Genomic DNA, 24,802 nt, shown 5'->3' with positions numbered 1-24,802 from the left:
AAGTGGGCCCCCCTCCCCCAAAGACCATTTATTGAATAATCCATCACTTCACTGATCTGAGGTTTCCTCTATTACCTATTACATCCTTACACGTGAATTCCGTTTTGCTTGAACTCTCTGTTCCATCAATCTGCCTATTTTCCTACAGCTATTTTCAGTCCACCTAAGTCACTGCTCTGATAGTCACACCATTTAACCAGGACCTTACCGTGACTGGAAACTGCATCGTCTCACGTCACCAACTTAGGCATTCTGCTTTCTGTCACCAGTAACCTCCTACTTTTCAGCGTGCTTTCACTGCCTTCCAAGGCAGCCCTGTTTCAAAACCAGCATGATCCGCAGTCTTCCAGGCTCTCTGAGCTTAGCGCCCGGCTCTCACAAGCCAGCTTCTGCCCCCTAGTCTAACGCTACAATCCCATTCCTTCCACACGTCTTTCCTGAAGGCCTACGATTTCCTGGCCCTATTCCAGGCTCTAGAGAGAAGACCAAGACAAGACAGGGAAGTCCCTGCCTCTTGAAGCAGTCATGCTGGGGGACAGACATAACTTAGAAAGTGACAATCACTTCAATTAAAGTCTACAAAACCAGCCAGGGAAGGGACCAACATGAAGGACCTGCGTTTCAAAGGGTAAGAAGGGAAGAACTCTCTGGGGCAGCGGTCCTTAAAAATGAAGGCTGAAAAGGATCAAGGTAGGAGAGAACGTTCTGGACAGAAGGCCTGCGAAAACAAAGCCCTGCGTTACAAGGAGCCTGGCATGCTGTGCTGCTCCGTCTGTCTTTCCACTACACTCCTTGAATGAAGAGTCCGTCCCGGGGGAAGCCAAATCTTTGCTTTCTTTGTGCTCACTGCGGAGAACACTACTTGCCAGGGCAGAGGGAAATCACTCTGTATTTGAGGGCACCTACCCAGCTGAGCCTCCGATGCTCTGGTCAACTTGCTCCCCTGCTGCCCGAAACTATGATTTCAAAATGTGTCTCTCCTTGAGACTCTCCACCTGCCCACCCTCTCACTCTGAAAGAAGGAACTCAGAGACACCAGACAGAAACTCCCTCAACTCCCAAACTCCCCACTCCCAATCCACCCTCATATGCCCCTGTTAAAAGAGAGGGGGTCTCCTTTCTTAAATAAGCCAGTGATTCCACGTTGCTCCTCAACTCCTCTCCTCCAACCCTCTCAGAAAAATTATTCTAACTTTTTCTCTCCGGCACATGGCATTCCATGCCGACCTCTCTGTATCCATCTCCTGAGCATTTATACTCGCTCCAACGTGACTGCTTCCTCCCAAGTCAGAACTGGAGGCACAAGAAAGGGGTCGCCATGGGAGACGGCTGCCCATCACTGGAGCCGCTCAAGAATCAACCTGACTGACAGGAAGCGAGTAGAGGATTCAAACACAAGACTGGTCGCCAAACCAGGCGCATCTGGCAGGTTTCTTCTCACCTTTATAGAATTTCTGATTTAAAGACAATAGGGGATCTCTAGTCAGTGTTAGTCTACAGTCAGTAACCAAATCCCCAGTTACATCTACGGATTTTTCCTTAGGAAGGATACAAACCTACCAGGCCACATGCCCGTCATCAAGTTTGAAATGAGCAGCTGTGAAACTCAGCTAAAATGAATCAAAATACGCAGGGGTCCTCTTTTCCAACTACACCTCAAGATAAAGCCGGACTGCAGGCTGCAAACTCCAACCCCCATAGAAGCAGGTGGAGTTCTCACCACGGTCTGGATCCTCAGACACCCTGATGGGGGCTGGGGGCAGCCAAAGTACCATCCAGAATCTCCTCACACCCTTCCCCAACCTACCCAAGGTAATACCACATACAGCTGAAGTTCCCCTCAGAATACGCCTCCATAAAGTATACAAACGACTCACTTCATTCTTATTATAAATTTACCTTCTAGGAGGCTCCGTTCAGCCTGGAATTACACCCGAAGAACAGCAGGGGTAACTGCTACAACCTCAAGCTGTGTTCCTACTACAGATCTTTAAAGCATGTGATCATCTCAAAGTGTAGAAGACAAAGGCTCTATCATGATGTTTCAATTAACATAAGCTAAAGCACAACTTTTACTTCTACTGTTCATTGTTCTATTATAAGGGATACTCTTGAATAAATGTTCAAAAAAATAGACTTCTAAAAATAGGCATTATGCAAGGGGGGGGGGGTTATAATTTTACCCTGATCCACCACCTTTTCCTCCTCTAACATTTGAAAATGGGACTACTTCCTAAAGATTTAATTACAAGTTAACATTTAATGCCTCAAAGTAGAAACTTGAAAAGTTACTTTAAAGAGCCAGATCATTATGTTTCTTTTTGCAAGATAATAAAAAAAGTTCTTAGTCAGCTAAGAATCTGCAAATAATTGCATTTGTGGCTATCACTTATTAGCCAGTGAGCTCTCCACAACACCTCGGAATTATAGAAAAGTGGGTACCCAATGCCTCCTGAAAAGAAAATTAACTTTCTAAGATGTACTAAATTTAGGACTTAAACAGACATGTTTTGCCCTGATGGTATTCTGTTTAGTTACTTTTAGTAATTTTTTTAAAAAACAGAAACTGAGCACTGCCTGAATATATCAATGATCCTAAAACACTGTAATATTGTTAGAGAAAGGTTCTTTTACGGCCATCTCATATCACAATTCCTAAGGAGCCAAGAATTATACTTTGTAAAGTGAGTATTACATTCTTTTTGCTTGAAACCATCCGAAATCCCAATTAGCTGTAACAAAAAAAGGACCTTTTTTGCATATTTTAGTCACTTTTCCTAAATTTGAATTTTCTAAGCCAATGAACTATTTCTTAACAATTAAAATTATTTTGCTTTTAAAACATTTTTGAAATTCCATAATTCTAGTTTCTTTTCTATCATCTTTATCATAAGAATTTACTTGAAACATATAAGTCAGTCTATAGGTAATAAAAATAATGCAAGAAAAATAATTCAGTGATCGACTCTTAATAATCTCTTCCTTTTGTCACACCCAAGACTTTATTAAGAAAAGCTTAGTATGGAAGCATAATTCTGAAGTTTTCCCCTACAATTTTATTCAAGAAAGGGTCATCAACCTAGTACACCTACGGTCAAATTAATAAACTATTTACAGTCCGGGGAAACATTTCCATTGTAACCACTCCATTTAAAATTCTGGTAACTGGTAACAGCAGAGGCAAATGCACTTAGACTGTAGTTCGACTTCCTAAAACAAACATACAACAGACTACATGTCTGTGTGAAGCACAAACATTAACATTTTATGTCCATGTGTGCACATGTCATATACGCACATATATTTACCTTTAAGATTCTATCAATGAACAATCACAGAACTCCTCAGAATACATGAAAATGAAGCAAATGACAGGGAAAACACCTTCCTACCTGGTAGATATCGGAAAGACTGCTGCTTCCAGAATCACTGGTGACGCTGCATCCTGAGTGGCTGGAGGAGACGTGAGTCACCTGTGGGTGGAGACTGTCAGTGAGGTGTAGCTTTGTGAAATCTGCAGGAAGCTGGGGAAGGATCAGGAGAAACCAAGTTACAACTGGAACCAACAACTCCAAGAAGGCATCTACAAATTGCGGTACACTCTACTCCACGCCAGGAAAGGTCCTTCATTTTTTAAATTCACCATGACTCCATACTGTCCTATTTACCAAAAATCACACAATAAATTTGTAAAGTTTATGGGCATTCAATGAGCCTTAAATCATACTAAATTCAATGCTTAAATAGGTGGGTTTGGCGGTTAAGGTTAACCTGGTGAGCACTGAACCCAATGAGCTACAACTTTCAAATTATACACCAAGGAGCAAATTAGTCTCCTACTATTTGTTAGCCAGCGAAATGCAACTTTGTGGCGAGAGACAGCTCAAATAAGAAAACAGATTTGAGGTTCATGTATGCCCAAATGATGTTTAAAGGTTAAAAAGATGAGCATCTTAGAACAGACAAAGTGTACTGTTATACAAGCAACTACACAGGCACTACGGAGAAAACAGGAAAGTGTGCTCTCGGAGGACGCAGAGTCGAGAAGGTTATGAACAGCATTTACCTATCACAGACACATAGGTACTACTTGGTCACGTTTAAACTCCAAATAAAAATTGCGTCTATTGAACAGATTCCCTCAGCAAGTGCTCCTATCACCCCCCATACAGCAGAGAAAATGCACTGAAAAAGGAAACATTCACCCAGTCAACAAATATTTACTGAGCCCTCCCTCTTCCTCTTACTGTGCGCTAGTTAGTGAATGAGGTGCTAAGAAAACGCTGCCCTTAAAATCTTACACTCGTAAGTTACTAGCAATTCTTTTGAATTCAAAAAGGGCACTATGTATCTGTAGCATCACACTTAAGACACTACTGGCCAATAATAAACCTGACATTTCAAAATATATGCTAACTGACACCCTGCACGCTGATAATATCTTTCTTTCCTGCTGGCACATTGATCCTATTTGGCTGTTGAATAATAAAGAATAAAGACTAACTGTTAAAATCAAACTTAAGTAAGACCTTGCCTTGGCAATATTCCCTTCTCTCCTGTGACCCTCTCATCCCTCCTCCCCTTCCAAAACCAAGATGCCACTTCACAGTTTAGAATAAGTCCCACAGGGGAGGTGATGCAGGCTCCTGACACCCACAACCATTCAGACCTGACTCAATAAACAGATTATGACACTTAATAGTACTTAACACACGGATGGACTTGGAAGGCATTGTGCTAAGTGAAATAAGTCAGACAGAGAAGGACAAATGCAGTATGACATCCCCTACATGTGGAATCTAAAAAAGTATAACAAACTAGTGAATACAACAAAAAAGAAGCAGACACACAGACATAGAGAACAACTAGTAAACTAGTGGTTACCAGTGGGGGGTAGAGGAGAGGGAGGTACAAACTACTGGGTATGGGATAGGCTCAAGGATGTATTGTACGATGTGGGGAATATAGCCTATATTTTGTAATAACTGTAAATGGAAAGCAACCTTTAAATTGCATAAAAAATAAAAAGAAATTAAATTTAAAAAATGTAAAAAGTAAAATTATACCCCTTCAGAAAAAAAACCATTTAATATAGTCTGCATAGAAATAATATTTTTAACATGATGGGAGACACAAAGTATACAAAGAAAAGATTTAAACATAAATTTATTAGGGGGCATATAAACAGATGCTAAATAAACAGATAAAAAGACATATGTTGGAGAAGCTCAGAGAAGTGATATGTTTATTCAAATGTGTGAAATCATTGCAAGAACGATGTCTATCTCACTAGGAGTGGTTTTTTAACTGATAACTGAAGATGTTCTGAAATAGATAAAACTGGGGAAAAAACAATTTCCCTGCAAGGAATAGATAGGCGAAAACCCCCAAATTTGAGAATTTATATATTTTATTCACAATGTAGAAGAGCGAAGTATTTGCAGGATTTCTTCAGGAACAGTTTGAAGACAAAAGTTTGCCAAGCTGTATTTTACTTGTAGCTGAGTGATACACGTCAGATATTAAAACAATGTGCTCAAAGCCAGGATAAACACCCTTCCTCGTCTTGGCTACGTTTCCTTTAATGCAGTCACTCGCCACAAAAGGCAACTGAAGAACCAAGACTCCGAAGCTCAGCGACTTTAAAAGGCATCAGTCGATACATGCAACTACAGAACAATAAACTGATTTCTATTGATTACCTTTTCTAGAGATGACTCAGGTCGACATGTGCCACATAGTGTGATTTTTAAAAATTAACTTGAAAATGTCAAATGAAGATGTATCCATCTGATGAATGTTTACTCACCAGACAGTTATTTACTCAAGTCTCGCAGGACAGTGTCCATCAACTGGTCGTCTTTCCTGACTAAACGCACTGTGGGGAAAGCACAGGAGCCTTCGGGCTCTAAAGCTCTAAACAGATTGTGTAGTGTGAACAGACACTGCACAATCTATTCATTCATCTACGCTCACTAAGACCCACAAAGAGCGGAATTATGTGGCTTTGTCAGGCTAAGAACCAGAAAGTCTACGCGTGTAAAGCGAAAGGAAGAAACACTTTCATTCGTAAGAATTCAATTCTACTTTATAAATACTTATTAAGTATCTGCTATGTCAGACACTCTGTCAGGGACAGGAAATATCAAGGTGAATAAGACACCCCCAATTCCAAATGTAAATTCTACTACCCAAAAAGTCATTGTACTAGGTGTCATGCACAATAGAAAAATAAGTCAAACATGGTGTTTGTTTGTTTGTTTGTTTTTGGCCACGCTGCACAGCGTGCAGGATCTTAAGCTCCCGGACCAGGGATCGAACCCCGGTCCCCTGCAGTGGAAGCGTGGAGTCCTAACCACTGGACCGCCAGGGAACTCCCTCAAACATAGTTTTTTAAACATGGCTTTTTATCTCTCCACCACCACTTGTGATCTTTGCAGACAATGAAATGATGTTAAAGTTAATGCATATAAAATTCAGTATTAGCTAAATAGCTCTTTGTATGAGAACAGACGCCATGCTTGAGAAAGCTTCGCATTCTTCCCCATAGATGGGGATGAGAATCCCATGATTAAACGCTATCAACAGGCCACGTCGGCCACGGTCGTGGAATGGGAGGGGTGTGGAGCTTGTCTGCCGCGAGAGAAGAGAGCCTGAAATGCACGGGTGCGGCCCAGCCTCACACTCTACAGACTGAAGACCTGAGCCCAGGCCTAAGGGAAGCGGCTCTTTCAGAGGGAAAGGAACCAGCTGGGAACTGGGAGTCAGGGTGCAAACACAGGCACAGGCACCGCGTTCAACCTCAGGGCAAAAGGGTAACGCGGAACGCTGGGAGCCAGTAACTCACTGTCTGAGCAAAACATACCAAAGCAGGGGGCCACACGCCAAGGACAAAAGACTCACTTGTCCCAGCGTTTCTACGCTTGATCCAGGGCCCTTTTAAATTACTATCACTATGCTGTTTAATCAGATTTCAGATTAAATGGAGCTGGGAATTATCTTGCGGCTCTAGCCACCACTTACAACAGAAATTCTGCTCAACAATAAGAAAATTTTTTGAAGCTGGGGCTATACGCAGTAGTTACCTGAATAAAATTAAATAATAATTAAATAAATTAAAGGGGAAATTAATATATTTTATACATTTTGATCTTAACGCCAATATATTCAATATTTAACAGCAATTCATTACAAACACAATTCAAGGAAATCTCTTATATTTTTCTTTTTGTCATTTAAATGCTTTTATTTTCATATTTGACTGTATGAATATATTACCGCTCACATTTTCCCTGGATCAAGCAATCTATATTCCTACAAATAGGGCACTTGTGAACCACAATTGTAATAAACTAGTGTCAGGCAAATGACTGAATCATAGTTTCGCCAGAAACACTATTAATTACATAAGAAACAACAATGGTAATACGTAGTTAAATCAGATTCTTAAATGCGTAAAGTAAGCATAAACAATATTAATCATAGTTTTGTAAAATCTGGGTATCAATTAAATGATAGCTTTTGTTTTCTGTTTTGGGAGAAACAGGGGTGCTCTAACAATTAGCTTTAAGTAAGAAGTACTAGAGAAGACTTAAGGCTCATATATGAACAGGCATTTGATAGCCTTTGGTTTATTAATTAATCTAATGATTGGCATTTATAAAAGTACCAGCTAATAAATGAACTCTGTTTTGAACATAAATTCAGTGAGTAAGGATGCCTTGAAACCTCTGACACCGCTAAATAAATACTTTGCTGAACTGGTAAAATTCCTCAAAGTGGTGCTAACATAGTAGAGACTAGGGCATTTCCTTTCTTCCCCTTCCTTCTCTCCCCCAAAAAACTTCTTAAGTTTATGTTTTCCAGCTCTACAAGAAAGGGCTGGTGTATCACTGGTTACGTAATGGAAACATAGTAGAGCTGTATGTTCCATGATGCATTAGCCACGTAGGGCTGCTGAGAAACCCAACAGTTCAAAACTAAACAGAACAAAAAAACACTGCCACCCTCACTTGAAATTTATCTCACTAAAAATTTCCCAACTAACCCCAGAATCACTTTTATTTCAAGAAATAGCTACAACAGAACACACAAGGTTTGGGGTAATGGTTACAATCTATCCAATCGTCCCTGGCAGTTCACCTTGAGTAACAACAGTCCTAAGGTAAATTAAGTATCACGCTTAGTGACTGAACACCGGCTTCACGCTAGGATGCAACACTAAGAATTTACCCAAACGAGTGCTGTTTTCCCCAGATCACCCCTGGAGTTCTCTGAGCGCTTTCCACGCTCATATTTTCAGGCTCTGAAGGGAGGAGCTGATACATCCCTGGACACATTTCCCATTTTTTCCTGAGGTGTCAGTGAAAATACAGTCTCCTACATTTTCCATTCATTCATCATTTACTGAAAACCTGTGTTGTGAGGACTGAGTGAATGATTGGGTATAAAGCACTCAGAGGAGAGCCTGGCACCCAGAACCAGACAGAAGGGTGTCGGCCATAAACTACCACGTGCAGACTCGAGGAGGACACAGGGTCTCCCAGCTCTGGACTCCTGCAGCTGGAGTCTAGTCTGGATGCCAGCAGGGACTGAGCCGCTCTCAGAAGGGGCCTTGGGGGCCAGTCATCACCCAGCTCCAAACACTGTTCCTTCACCCACGGCAGGACTAAGGCTGTACTTTAAAAGCAAGTCATATTTTCTCTCTGTGTACACACACACACACACACAGCTTTTCTTTTACTAAAACTGATCTTTTCTACTACGACGAGTTCCGACACGCTCTGACCTATTTCTACATACAGCTTGCATAGGCAAGAATATTATTTGGTAGCTCACTTTAAAGATCACTTTATACTAGGGTCAACTTTTATTTCTCTACCCCATAATATTTCTTTAGGAACACCAGAAAAAGTAAGCATTTGGACTCCTGGATATTATTCATCAGAAATCATTTTTACTTCTCTCATATCCCATCAAGACGAGCTCAAGACCCAGGACCCATCCTTGAAATAATACTTCATCCGTCAGTATTCCACAAAGCAAAGAGAAAGATTTCTGCACAGTATACAATTTCTTTTGTTTGTAAATATACATAAAGGCAAGAAACAAAGCTTTCCCCAAAGGGTCATGAGATAATAATTTAATAAACTGATAGATTTAATAATATTTCTCATCAAAATACATGTAGACATTTTTAAATGTTGGTATGACTATGCTTTAAAGGAACAGTTCAACAAAAATTTGCTTTATATTTACTGGAGAAACCTGCCAAAAGATTAGCAATTTGTACAAACTTAATATTCTCCCAGCTTCCTGGCAGGCTCAAAAGACATGTCTCATTTTACGTATCAAGTTATCTTCTGTTCAACTTCCTGCTAAGTCAAGCAACCCTGAGCGAGTTGATTAACTTCTGTGCACCTTAGTTTCCTCTGTAAAATGAATATAACATTGTCCAGTGACTAAATGAAATAACTTGTAGAAACCACCTGCAGCTGTCTCTCTCCCTTTCCATTCCCTCTGCCATTTTTTCCATCTTAGGTCAGATAGTTTCCAAATTCAATGGGGAAAAAAAAAAAAACTAACTTATTTTTGACACTCTCATACCCAACACCACCATTACAGTACTTTACTTATATATATTTCCCCCAAAAGTCTACATACTATATTTTATTTTTTAAAGATTTTTTTGATGTGGACCATTCTTAAAGTCTTTACTGAATTTGTTACAATACTGCTTCCGTTTCAGGTTTGGGTTTTTCGGCCCCAAGGCATGTGGCATCTTAGCTCCCCGACCAGGGATGGAACCCTCACCCCCTGCACTGGAAGGGGAAGCCTCAATCACTGGACAGGCAGGCAAGTCCCTACCTCTTACATTTTAAATAAATCATATATTTATATGGAAGAGCTCACCGCTTAGACTACTGTACCAAAGTTTGCAAAATAAATAACCTCATTGTCATGGTAGGCTTACGGTCCAATTACCGTCTTTTATAAACATTCAAATTTTCATAGCTGAGAATTCTCGCAAAGTGGTAGTGCCTTGGGGAATTTGTGCTTTTGTGTGAATAGCCTCGTTACGTTTGACTGTAAAAGCCTCCACAATAGTCGTGCATGTCTTTGGCCAGGACACAAGTTGCGTGATTCTTGCCATCCTAGAGGGCCGTTTGAACAAACACCTCTTGCGGGGAGGGGAGGGAGTGCTGCAAGTGCGGTCATGCTTTGTTCCGAAAGTTCCTTGCTACTTTCCTACCTTAAAATAATGTTTTGGAGCGAGGCGTAACAGAGAGGATTGGATGTTAAGATATAGTTTATATACATTAAAATGTCACCTTTCTGTCCAAACATAAACCTTTATATGTTAGAAATAGCTCCTGAAATGTGGTGGTGACCCAGCCCTCTCCCCAGGGCAGAAAGGCTACCCACGTGTTTTTTAGGGTTGGTAACCTATGAATGAATCATAAACTTCCTTGGCTACAGTTGCATGAATTACAATCTAAAATTTAATCCCTACATTTATGAAATAAGGATAAACGGAACACAAACAGAACAACTCGGAACCCTGTTGAGGAAAATAAATAAGCAAAACTAGTAAATTGACTGAAAGACTGTCAGTCACATGACTGACGTTTTCAAGCAAATACTTTTAAGAAGCCTTTTCTATCGGACATTCATAGCAAGCACTGAATAGGAAACTCATGTGAACTTCACTCCAAAACAGAAAAGTGGAATCCTTTAGTATGAGGAGAAAGTGTATGATCTAAGTACCATCTGTTCCAAACTGTAAGGCTGTGCAAGGCAACAGTAATTATCAGCTGTGCACCAGTTTCTATGAGAAGGCAACAGTAAGATCACCTGTGCACCAGTCCTGTTCTTACAAGAATCTCATGAAGTAGGTTATTATTATGACTATTTTAGATAAGAGGAACTAAGACACAGAAAAGTTAAGCGATTTGCACCAAGATCACACAGTGAAAAGGTGGCAGAGAGAGATTCCTGGCTGCCTGGCCCTCTACTGAATACACTTAAGCACTGAACTTTACTGTACGTATGGACTTATTGGTTGACTTGAAAACTCTCATGAATACTGATGAAACTCTGAAATGTCTGCTTATATCAATTTATTAATGTAGTGTCTTGTACAAATTTCAAAATCATATAGAAAAAGTCATTTAAAACAATTTCTCACTCTTTCATAAAACAAATTTATTAAAACTTTACATGTGCATCTCCAATATCAATGATTTTGACATCACACTGCCACTTTTTGAGTCATCCAATAGAGTTTTCATTCCTTCTAAATTGTTTTGAGATACACCACTTTTTGCTTCTCTTTGTGATATACTGTGCAACATTAGTGAGGTTGATTTTTCATTGTCTTGTAGGTTCTTCACAAACTCATTTACTATTTATAAGCTAACCTTTAAAATGTTATGGCAATAACCAGTATTTGCAATTCTGAGATCACATATCCAAGAATCATTATTAAATCTGTGTAAAACAGAAAACTTCTTTAACTCCCTTATCCCATGTTCCACCATATGACCCTTACAACATTCCAAGCTAGCACTGTTTGAGGTCATTACTGCCTTATGTTCCTTACTGAAGAGTACTTTTTTGTTTAAAAAAAAAAAAAAAAAAAAAGGTAAAATGAATTGAGAGAGAACCTCATAATGTAAGAGACAAAAGCAACTCCTTCTCTGGTAGTTAACTCTTGCAGAACGAAATCTTGCCTGATATATTATACTATACCCCTAACATCTGAAATCAGAGAAAAAGTATGTGGGTGCAGGCACACACACAAATAAGCTAGTCAACTAATTTCACCACCTTAAAGAAAGACACCTGGCACAGTGAGAATAGTTCTATAATAAATATCAGAACCACTAAAAGTTTGTCCTCTGAAAGACAGCTGTAGTTTTTCAAAATGAAAATGTTTATCTGGGACCTAAAATAAAACAAACTATATAATCTTCCACAGAAATACCGAGGTAGTTAATTAACATGTATATATCACCAAAGGAAATGTCCTGTTGTCTGTTAAAAAACACAGTTTTATGATGGTTTTCAAGTGACAGCCACTCCATTCTCACTCCAAACACACACACACACACACACACACACACACCCATATAATCCCTTTTCCTTTACAGTTTATTTGCAGCTATCAATAACCAGTGATCTGAAAAAGCACACCTTTCTCTGAGGAATTTCAAAAAAAATGTCTAGATCACTTAGTCCAAGATATTTTCAATAAAATACATGGCAAATTTTGGCACTGAGTCAGGTAACTGAAAAGTCACCTTCTTGGTAGCACTTCACCTACAGAAATCCTAACCCTATGTGCATATTCTCCTCACGTTAGGAATAATTCCCCCATTATCTGGGGCACATGTGCTACTTAATGAGCAACGTGAATATTTGACTCCTGTTTGTTCTAATACTTATAAAGAGCCCAGATACTGCACTTAATGGACGAAGATACAGAAGCTCAAACAGCTCAAGTGGCCTGTCCAAAGCTCCCAGGTACATGGCTCCAAAATCTATACCCATTTCACTCTGCATCTGGACTCTAGACACTTGTTATTTGGGGCCATATTCTAACCCAATTGTGACACCCATCGTCTCCCTTATTTAAACAGGAAATATCCTAAGAAACTTTAATAGCACCATAGCTTCATTGTCTAATACAAAAACCAACCCAATAAATATATTTTTTAGCAAAATTGGTGATTATCCATATGGCAATACTGATCATATTCTACAGTTACTAAAACTTGAGTTCTCGTGTTTTCCAGGACCACGTGGGATCGGTGCTCTGGAAGTGGAGACCCCTGGAGATGGAGGGGAGCCGCCCGTGATACGAGAAGGCAGTTTCTAGGACCAATTAGACAACAGCCCTGATGAGCTCCAGAGGGACTGGACTGTGGGCAGTTATCCCAGCTGTAAAAACGCTCAAGGGAGCGTGGAGTCAGGGAAACGAGCGTTTAAAGCCAAGGAGAAAAGATTCCTATGGGATCCATGGATGAGCCTAAGCTGCCTTCTTTTTGAACAAAAATAAATAGTTGGTTTGGCAAGAAAGCCTCGCTCAGAATTAAAGACGTTACCCCACAAGTAACATTTAACTCTTTAAAAAGAAGTTATAAAAGCCACGTGACATCCAAATGCAAGTGCACTTAGGTCTCTCTACAATAAAATGCCAAAAAATGGCTGAGACTGGCGAGCTATTCACCAATGTCCTCCTCTTCCAGGGAGTACAGCTGGATTGCATTTCCCAACTTCCCTTACAGTCACATAGGTGCCCATACAACTGACTTCACGCCTTCAGGGTATGAACAAACAGAAGTGATGGATGCTGTGCCCACACCCTCCTTATATGCATCTTCTGCACACCCCGCCGAGACCTTCCCCTTGCATCAAGAGTCTCTGTGGAAGACAACAGAAGCTTTGCGCCGAAGGTTAGACAACTGAGCCATAAAGTGGAGGGGCCTGGATCCCTGGATCCCTGCTTAGAGGAAAACTGCCCACTAAGTGATCCAGAGTACTTGTTTCAGATCTTATGCAAAAGAGAATAAACTTCTATTGTATTTGAACCATTGTATTTTGCTTGGTTTGATACAATGGCTAGCATTATCTTAACTCATACAAATACAAATATGATGATACTTTTTTGTGACCTGTCCGCAAAAAATCTTCCACGGTGAAATTCTCAATTCCTTAAGGAGAAGTAGGTAGGGCTCTGATGACACCCTGACCTCATAGTGCTGTGTGCAATTTGGATAAAATCAACATTAGAGCTCCTTTAGTCAGTCAAACACGTTTATTAAAAACCCACTTTATGCCAGTATGACAGGCGCTGCTCCCAGTTTTCTAAGACAGCAGCAAGTAAGATAAACTCCCTGCTCTCATGGATCTTACAACCAGCGGGCAAGAGAAATAATAAAAGATTAACGAAGAAAACTGTCAAATAGTGATAAGCGCTGCATTCAGCAAAGATTAAAAGAGACTGATGTGACAGAAGGGTGACTGGGGGGACTTCCCTGGTGGTCCAGGGGCAAAGAATCCGCCTTAGAATGCAGGGGACACGGGTTCGATCCCTGGTCAGGGAACTAAGATCCCACATGCCGCGGGGCAACTAAGCCCGCGTGCCACAACTACTGAGCTCGAGTGCCTCCACTAGAGCCCACGTGCTGCAAACTACAGAGCCCATGCACTCTGGAATCCGCGCGCCACAACTAGAGAGAGAAAACCTGCACGCCACAACTAGAGAGAAGCCCGCACACCACAAAGAAGAGCCCACGCGCCACAACGAAAGATCCCACACGCCTCAACAAAGATCCCGTGTGCTGCAGCTAAGATCCAATGCAGCCAAAAATAAATAAAATAAATAATAAATAAATCTTTAAAAATAGAAAAAGGGATAGCCAAGAAAGACTGAAGATGTGACAATGTGATGAGAAAACTGGTTTTTATATTCTCAGTTATTTCCTAAAGGGATAGTTCTAATCATACCACTTTATTAGATATATATATACCATTTTACTAGGTATATATATATACACGCACACATACACCTTATAGATCTGTATCTTATACACATAGACATACATACAAGTATATATACATACATACTTTATCTATTAACACATACTTATATTTCATATATTTATAAAGTATATGTTATATTTATATTTGTCTTTGTGTAAAATTGAGAGAAGTCTAGTATATCCCTAAGCCAAAGGAATCCAATTACTAAACATTTTATGAAAAATTATTGGGCTCTTTATGCAACTTCAAAACAAAATCAACTAAGTATCATAGTACCTTAGGAATCAAAGACAGTATAAAATAGATTCGGATTTTTTCACTGCCCTATGAGTCGGAGAGCACTTAGTCAAATTTCAAGATGCAAAATATTACACAATGGGAATATAAGGCTTCCAAAATAATTATTTGTCCTCCAAAAGTACCGCTTAATAGGTTCAAGGGAACATTAAGTCTAGAAGCCACCTACTCTGTCAATTGATTTTGCGTACAGTACTCAAAAATTTATTGAATAGACTGATTGCTCAGGAAAAAAACACTTCTATTGAAACGTAAGCTATACTCTTTTGAAAAACAGGAATTCAAGAAACTTTTATTTCCCTAGGAAGAAATTTCGATGTACTCAAAATCCCTGATTCCAGAGAATCCTTTATTTCCTAGCATTTGTGTGCAGGTGTAGGAAGTTGGGGGTTGGGAGGGAAGACCATCAACCATAAGAACATGTCGCACAGAGATAAGTAATTTGAAAATTAATAAAGCAGGACACGGGATATAGAGGGTAGAAGGTCTCACTGCTAAGGTGTCCTCTGAGCAAAGACCTCAGTGGAGTGAAAGCCTGCACCCTGCAGATACACATGGGGAAACAGGTGTCCCGCGTACAAGGCCATCAAGGGCACAAGCCAAAGGCACGGTGGCCTTGGCGGGTTTTAGGAACAGCTAGGAAGTCAGCATCAGCCCTGAGAAGACCAGAGGGAATTAGAGCAGAGAGAGACTCCACGGTGAAATCATGTGGGAAAGCTGTGGACTGCTGTAGGATCTCATCCCTAGTGGGATGGAAAGATCGGGGGTTCTTAGCACCCATGATACATCATTCGTCACGAATTTAAAACATTTTCCTAAAATGGTTAATGCAGATATATATTACCTTTTGGAGAAATATTCAATAGCAATTCCACATAACTTGAATAAAAGATGTTTATTACAACTTGTACCAAGAGGCCACTGACAAACAAGGACCTCGTAGCCCATCTTACTTGATGTCCCATGGGCACTGACTCAACTGTGAAGCCATGTCTGTTCTAAGTCATGGTTTCTGGGTACACTGGCTATACAACTTTATTTACTGAAAAATCCCACCCTGTTCCTCTTATATCTGTGTGAGACACACACACACACACACACACACACACACACACACGAGACTACCTAGATTTCAAATGACACCTCAGATTCTACCGCTAATGGTTCCATTTCTAGATTTCACTCAAACACAACCACAACTGCCGCTTTTCCGGTGATGAGTATTACAACTTAGCTAGACAATAATCTTTACATCAAAAAATAATTATACGTTATCCCTCTTCAGTTACTCACACAAAACAGTGGGCATTAATTTTATGTGTCTAGAATATCAGCTTTTCCTTTTACTTCAGTGATAAACATATTCATTTTGGCATTTATTTCCAAGGACTTCAGTGATAAGACATCTAATTTAACATCTATTTTCAAGGGCTTTGTGTGTCAACCCGGGCACACCAGATAATTTCATTGCTTTAGCTCTGTCTAGAGGGCACTGGGGGAGAATTAACTGAACATTTGTGGTGCATTACTCATTGCCCAGGGCCATCAAAAATATATCCCGCATAAACTGCATAAAGGCTAATAGATTTTTCTTTTCCTCCATCTTTCCTTTTTTGCTTGCTTGCTTGTTTGTTTAGACTGGTAAACCTCAGACACCATATCACCTGGTGAAGAGTCTGAATGACCAGGACACAGTTGAGCGTGTGTGACCTCCTAAGGCGACTCCTTTTTAATACCCTCACTTCTGTCAATGTGCCAGCACTTCTCGTGACCTTCTCGTCATCTCCAAGGATTTATTTACATAATCAATGGAGCAACTGTCTTAGGAAGCACATCCCTCTTAAACAAAGACCAACATCTAGTATTGTAAGAAGCTTTTACTTTCCTTAAACTTCAACTGCTTTCTCTGAACTTTTAAGCACGTATATGTATGCGTATTAATTTATTAATCCCAAGCTTAAATCAGGGAAACAGAATCACATTAATCAAGATACACTTAGGGAATCTTGTAACGGGTTTCATATAACCTGTGGTGTCATCAGTGCATGCATGTGCGTGTGCACACACACGCGTTAACAACCTGAAAATGTCCTCTACTATAAACAGTTTAACTTCCGCAGCCTATAAGTTACAAAGCCTCGATTCACCTTCAGCAGAAACAAGAACTTAGAAAATTAGCCACGTGCCCACTGTATGCAAGACCCTCTGATGGGGATTTACATACATTCTCCTACTTCATCTAATGCCACTGCACCACCATCGTCCTGTCTTGCTTCCTGCAACAATCTCTTGTTTCCCTTTTATTTCTTCTCCACGTTGCAGCTCAGCGAACTTCTAGAAGAGGACAGAAAAACTCGCACCTGATCACGCCAATCCCCGGCCAGGAGCCTGTCAGGCACCCTCTTTACCGCAGGGACAGGTTCACACCTTCGACCACTGCACGCACCTCTTCTTGTGATCACTGCACACCCCTCTCGGTTCCTCATTCTCATGCCACACCCTGTCTCTCTCTCTCCTCTGCCTCTGCTATTACTTCCTCCTAGCAGGGCGCCCCTGGGCTGCCTAATTCCTGGGCTCCCCTCCTGGAGGTGAGACGTTGTCGTCAGAGGTTCCTGTGTCACCCAGAGCTCAGCGGCCCCTTACAGCACCTGCTGCTCTAACCATCCCAGCCTTCCCGGAGTAAGTCCAAAAGGGAGCACGGCTGCCTTTCCTTCACCCTTTCCCTTGCCTCAAAGGGCCTGAAATACAGTCTGTGCTGAACAGACACACAAATCACTGAACGACTAACCCAAGTTTAGAGCTGAGGATACTGAGGCCGAGAGAAAATGAATTAGGATGGCCTCTCCTGTCCCAATTCAACAGTCACTCCTTTCTGCCAGCAATTACAGGTAAGATTGCCGGAATAAAGCGAAATGACAAGCAACAGAAGGAGGATGAGATTATCTAAACCTAGGCTAACGGTAAGCATAGTTAAGCAATGCATTTAGTTTGGATTTCCTGCAAGTCAGGACAGAACTCCTGGACTCAAAACTTTTTGAGTTCCTGTCTGTATAGATTCCAACAGAGGAGCCTGGCACATGGAGAGTGTCTGAACTCTACTCAGAATTGTAAGATTCACTCATCTACTCAATTATTTAACAAGTATTCACGGACTGACTGCAACGAGCCAGGCAGTTATAGGAGCTCGTTATCCGGCAACGACGGGCACTGGTGAAGCCCTGCTCCCTGGAATTCTTCCTTCTGGAGGCAGGAGGCTTCAGGGTGGAAGGTGAAAGAAGGGATAAGTAACGGTAAACAAATAAAATAAATGTAGGTATCATCAGTACTGCATAGAGAATACTAAAGGGGGTGGGGGAGTGATAGCTGGGACTGGGGAGACTACTGTAGACGGGGCACTGGGACGGCTGCTCTGAGAAAGTGGTATCTGAGATGAGAGGTGAATAAACACAAAGGATCCAACCAAACGGGATCTGGGGGAGAGCCCGACAGATGGAAGGAATACGGAGGGCAAAGGCCCCGAGGGAGGAAGAACCTGGGGGTGCTCAGGAAACGGAACCAAGTTCAAGGTTACTGGAGGGCAGAGGGGTAAAAACAAGCTCAGAGTAGTAGGAACCAATCCTACTACCAAGGAGGCTTGTTAAGGGCAATGGGAAGCCACTGGGCTTTTAAACGGGAAACTAACAGGATCCAGTAACGTTTTCTAAATCATTCTGGCCGGTGAACGGATAAAGAAGATGTGGTACGTATATACAACGGAACATAACTCAGCCATCAAAAAGAACGGAATAATGCCATTTGCAGCAACATGGATGGACCTAGAGACCGTCATACTAAGTGAAGTAAGTAGACGGAGAAAGACAAATACCGTATGATATCACTTATATGTGGAATCTAAAATATGGCACAAATGAACTTATCTACGAAACAGAAACAGACACACAGACTTAGAGAGCAGACTTGTGGTTGCCAAGGGAGAGGCTGGCTGGGGGAGGGAAGTAATGGGAGTTTGGGATTAGCAGATGCAAACTATTATATATATATATATATATATATATATAGGATAAACAACAAGGTCCTACTTACAGCACAGGGAACTATCCTCAATATCCTGTGACAAAGCATAATGGAAAAGAATAAGAATGTATATATGTGTATGACTGAGTCACTGTGCTGTACAGCAGAGATGGGTATAACACTGTAAATCAACTGTACTTCAATAAAATAAATTTCTAAAGAAAGGTAAATCATTATGTCCAGGTGGTGGGGGGGGGGGGGGGAGAAGAGAAACGGGGAGAGAGTCAGGATGGAGTGGGCTGTGCCTTTGGGACCACAGCAAACAAACTTAACAGCTTTCAAAACCTAACCCGGTGATGCGTAGAGGGGCCTCTGCAATCAACTGCTTAACTTTCTCAAAAGATAAAATCCCATCTACGTAAAGTTCCATCAGGGCGATCACCTATGTGTCACTGATTGCTACAACACTTTAGTAATTAGTTCTGGCCTCCTCTAGGTTATGTGGGTACCTGACCAAATTTCCCAGGTACAAGGGGTCAGGTTATAAAAATATTCAACTTATTACAGAGTGGTAGTTTATTAAATATACTAACAAAATGAATACTTATTTTGACCAAGTTCCTAACCAGCGATTAGCATTAGGAGGTCATAAATTATAATATGAAATTGTAGAAACAATACATGGCTATATCCAAGCAGTTTGTGTGACCCAAGAAATCATTTTAATTCCTTGTAGCTTAATTTTCTCACCAGTGTGGAGTAGACATAACAAGGTCTATCCTGCCTGCCTCACAAGGCAGCTCTAAGAACAGACGACCAACGTGAAAGAACTCTAGTAATATAAAGCATTATGCAAATGTAAGTTTTTGTATAGTACAATTATAGACCTGGAAGGATTTTTAGGGATTTATTTAGCATAATCTCCTCATTTCTCAGTTGTGGGAATTGATGTCAAGAAAAATGAACTAGTTATGGCACTGTTAAAACTTGAATCCAGATCTTACTTTCATATAATAAAAAAATTAATTTGAGTATTTTCCAAATTTTCTACAATGTAAATTGTAGCATTATTATTTTTAAACAAGTATTCTGAAAAAAAAAATACTAAAAGGGAAAAGTAACTTGGAGTTCATTACTAATGATCTATTATGTTGCATAAACCAAAATTAATTTTAACCTCAATTCCATGATTTATGTATATTACACAAATGCTCTTAGAAAAGCACGTAACTTTCATAATGTTAGACAGTCGAGGTCCCACCATGTAAAAACACAAGCAAGTACCTTGACCTGGTTTTGGCACTGAATTATATTGAAGGCCTTCAAAGATAGTTTGATCTTTCATATAATCCATATTAATATTCCTTCTAGATAGAATGTCCAAATGTCTAAAACTTCATATCAGCCAAAATTCCTAAACAGCTTATCCCAGAAAGTTTTAGCTGCTTAGGTGAATAATATTTATTTCCATATTTTATGTAAATGTTAAAGAACTACATGACTTATTATAACAAAATGCTGATAGTTAGCAATGTTAATCCTAATTTATCATTAGGATTGCTAATGTAAATATTGCCTTCAGTCTTTAGACCCTATTCAGTTTCATCTAAGTTTATGTAGCCATAGGGGGGAAAATATCTTCTCAAGGGGAAACAATTATCTACTCATTCTGATGTTTGCCCCATATCTGCCTTATTGTACTTTTTAGTAATTCATCTCTCACACATTCAGTAAATATGTATTAAATGGCTTTTTCATGGTAAACATATCCTAGACACTCCAGATTAAGTGCTGAATCTCACAGATGAAGTCCCTGCCTTCATGAGGCTTACATTTCAACGGAGAGACACTTAATAAATAAGCAGTAAAAGCATAAACAACAGCAAGAACAACACAAACATAATAATAAATGCTTGGCAGATACTTTTAAAAATGTGCTGTAACAGAAATGCCTGCATGGCTACCCCAGACTGGCCTGGCAGGAGACCCTCCTGCACCCGGGATCGGAGTATCTAGGAGCCAGCCAGGTGAAGGCCACAGGAGACTGAATTCGGGCAAAAAAGAACAACTTGTGGAAAGACTCCGTGGCTTGGTCCGTTCTATAAACAAAAGGAAGGTTGAGGAGCTGGGGGAAGTGGCTGAGAGAGGAGACCAAGATGAGGCCAGTTCACGCACAGCCTTTGCAGGGAGTGCAGATCTTATTCTAAGCACTGGAGAATTTTAAAAGAAATGACATGGTCTGGTTCTGCTTTTTTAAGATAAGGGGGGTTGCTCTGTGAAGAATGGCACAGAGAAGGGCAAGATTAGAAGTCAGGGGGACGCCAGGAGTCAGCAGGAAGCGTCCAAGCGAGAAGATGCTGAGAGCCTGGCCCCGGATGCTAACGATGGAGGAAGAGCCGCCAGCGGGAGGGAGGGATAAACAAGACCTGCGGAGGAGCACGGAGTCCAGGCCACCCAAAGGGCCAAAGATAATTCGCAGGTCTGCGGTTTTCATCTCTCAGTAAACGGTAACACTAAGGACGGTGAGGGGAGGAAGCCTGGAGAACCATGAGCGTTTGCTGCCTGCTTGGCTGGTTGGGTTTACTTCTTGAGCTGGTGGTTGGGAGAACACTCAGAAGTCATATTTCCGCTGTGCCAAGTCCGAGGTGACAACTGTACTCAATACTCTGTAATGGCCTATATGGGAAAAGAATCTTTAAAAACAAAAAAAAGAGTGGATATATGTATTATATGTATAACTGATTCACTCTGCTGTACCCCTGAAACTAACACAATATTGTCAATCAACTCGACTCCAGTAAAAAGTAAAAAAAAAAAAAAAAATCCGAGGTGACAACCTCACAGTATCTCGTGGGCAATGGAATATACAGTCTTGAATTTTGATTATAATCAACCAGCGGATGTCTGGTTGCGGGGGGGTGGAGGGGGGGGGTGCGGAACTTTGTAAAAGTTTTCACCTGCTCGTTAAGTGCTTCACACAATATTGTCAATCAACTCAACTCCAATAAAAAGTAAAAAAAAAAAATCCGAGGTGACAACCTCACAGTATCTCGTGGGCAATGGAACATACAGTCTTGAATTTTGATTATAATCAACCAGCAGATGTCTGGTTTGGGGGGGAAAACTTTGTAAAAGTTTTCACCTGCTCGTTAAGTGCTTCCAGGTTAATATTAGTACATACAAAAATAATAATAAAGGATGATCAAGATGATTATGCTAATGAGGAAGAGGATATTTTGATCCATCCTGTGGTGAGCTAATGATTCTTGAAATCAGCAATCAGATGGGGTAATAAGAGGTAGAAGGTCTCAAGTTTTGAGCTAAGCCATTAAGGTAAAGGTGTTAGATACATACGAGCAAAAACATGACAAAATAGCTCCACAGGAATGTAAAACAAGAATTCAATTATATTTTAAAGTAAAGTTAGCTTCAACATCTAGGATTTTGCTCATAGACTCTTTTAAAGAACTTGAGAAATACCTAGTGGCCTCCTCCAAATGTATAAACCTAATAAAAGTTCAGCTGAGATATGAACTTGGCTAGATGTTTGCCATCTCACTTAATGTGCCTTCGTAAATGAAGTCGGCTCCTTAATGCTTTCGGTTTTATCAACAGAATTAACAAACCTCCTGAGATAGAAAGCTACTTCCTCTCATGGATCAATTCAGAGAACTCACTTGAAGATTAGAGTCAAGAAACACGCAGTAGTAACCAAAGTCACCAATAACAAAACCTATCAAGCAAACCAGATAAACCCTAATTTCTCTTGTGTGGCCTCTTGCCTTGAAGGCCATGGTCTTCTCTGTTACTCTCTGATGCATATAAGCTAGATACCTTCCTATCAAAGTAGATATCTGCATATCTTAACATATGAATGAACAAGGCTTATTCTAATGTATTCTACCAACGATGGGAAACTGGGGAATGAGAAATATATTCCAATTATGGAAACGTGGAGAATAAACCAAATATATTCCAATTATGGAAACGTGGAGGTGAAAAATCATCTCTAGTCAATGCAGAAAGAGTGAATTAAGACATCTTTAATTCCAAAGTGAATAACTGACAAGGCAAAAGGAAGGGAAAGGTGACACATGACACAATGGCCAAGAATTCTATATATTCCAGTTAATGATGGTTCAGATTTATAAGACATTTTGAAACGAATGGAACAAAACAATAAGATTGAATCACCTTTAACTCAGGGGAGGGGGAATGGGGTGTCGATTTGAATGAACACCTGAGAAGTCAGGTACGACACATCCCCACAAGGACACTGCTTCACTCATCTCAGTGCCAATGACTGGCTCTGTGTGTGTGTGTGTGTGTGTGTGTGTGTGTGTGTGTGGCAGGGATGGGGAATGGGGTGACAATTAACTACATCCTTAATATTTCCAACCTGAATCCTCCTTAGGGTGGTGAGAACCAGCAGGTACCTTAGGAAAAAAGTCTTGAAGTGTTCTATTTCACAGTTCCTGAAGGCTCCTTGGGGTGATGTGTGTAAGAAGCAGCTTATATAAGTGTCTTCCTCGAAGTCAGGGGTGAGACCGGAAAACACTGGTGACGTGAGGACAGCATGTTTAGCTGATGTGGTTAATACACTCCTGTGTCAGAAGAAGGGCAGGGCCCTTTCTCGGTTGATTTGGGGAGAACGGTTCTGAAAGAACAATGGCTATTCTGGTGCAGATGCTGTGGGGAGTAAGAAAAGGGGCCAATAAAGCCAGGTTCAGGAGATTTTATGCCACTTCCCAGTAAAGAAACTTTAGCCTGAAGTTGGTCACTTCTCTTAAATTGAAATATCAATGATTCCACTGAGGAACAGCATGACGTGCAGTGTATCACACTTAGCGTATAAGAATTGCGGCGCTCACACCTCCTCTGGCACTGAGTCTCAATTTTGATGGCATGCGAATTTTGGGGAGAGGGAGAATGAACTCATGGCTCAAGAATCTGGCAACTGCTTGGATTTCACTGTAAAGAAGCATCATTAAGAAGCTAGGAATCTGAGTCACTTAATATCAGGCTTCAGCTAAATTCTTAAATGGTTACATAACACCACTAATTTTTAAGAACAAGAAAGGGCTTTTTTTTTTTTTTAAATGTCAGGGCTTTAGGATTTCCTCTGTTTTTCATACTACAAAAATGTCCTGTCTGACCCTTCCATATATGTAGATATTGCTTATTGCTTTTTTCTTGACGAATGAAAGCTTTCTGCATCTTCAGATACAACCCATTATTAACCTGACTCTCCAAGCTCACGGCTTTCTTTAGGTTAAGTAACTCACCTCTCTATGATAATACTTCATGTTTACAAAATCAGGTAAAATATGGAGAATTCCATTGCAATAATAAAAACATCACTGAGATCCCAGTTGGTTCACACATTATCAAATAACTGAATTAAAAATTATAAACCACGCCTCAAATCCTGGAAGCTTCACAACACACAGATAACACACCTGAATGAATAACAAAAGTTTTCACTCAAGCTGTGACATTTTGACATGAAGTAGAAATAGATTTTAAATTTTGGAAAATGAATAAAGGAAATTTTTGAAAATTAATTTTAAAAATCTTTTGAATTTCTATATGAATATCTTCCCAAAATTAGCTATAGTAAAGTCAGAAAAACAGACATATCAGTTCTATGCTTATTATTAACCGAAGGCATCCTTTTGTGAGAATAAGTATCACAAACAACTAACATTAATTTGCTTAAGCTGCAAGAGCTTCTTTTCCCAGAATTTTTAAAAAGATGAAAAAACAGAACAGATAAAAGAAGATATCGTAACTTAATACATAACACTGTTTAGATCAACAAGAGCAAATAACCATGTTCCTCTTACATACTCAGCATTAAATTATCTTTCACGAAGCAAAAGGCATTTTTTGAACCGATAAAGCAATATGTACAGTTAGAGGTATAGAACTCCCACATCCTGGC

General features: G+C 40.3%; 1 protein-coding gene across 4 annotated transcripts in view; it reads right to left on the bottom strand.

Moving 5' to 3' along the window:
- RAPGEF2 (Rap guanine nucleotide exchange factor 2) overlaps positions 1–24,802 on the bottom strand; it is a 247,726-nt gene that overhangs the window by 51,724 nt on the left and 171,200 nt on the right. For all 4 annotated transcript variants that reach the window (XM_068542403.1, XM_068542404.1, XM_068542405.1 and 1 more), the window contains one exon: positions 3,393–3,524. In XM_068542403.1, coding sequence (XP_068398504.1) covers positions 3,393–3,524 — 132 coding nt within the window. The remainder of the gene's footprint in view (positions 1–3,392; positions 3,525–24,802) is intronic.

The sequence above is a fragment of the Eschrichtius robustus genome, chromosome 4, assembly GCF_028021215.1.
Source record: "Eschrichtius robustus isolate mEscRob2 chromosome 4, mEscRob2.pri, whole genome shotgun sequence".
Lineage (NCBI taxonomy): Eukaryota > Metazoa > Chordata > Mammalia > Artiodactyla > Eschrichtiidae > Eschrichtius > Eschrichtius robustus.
This window is presented reverse-complemented; position numbering and strand designations above follow the sequence as displayed.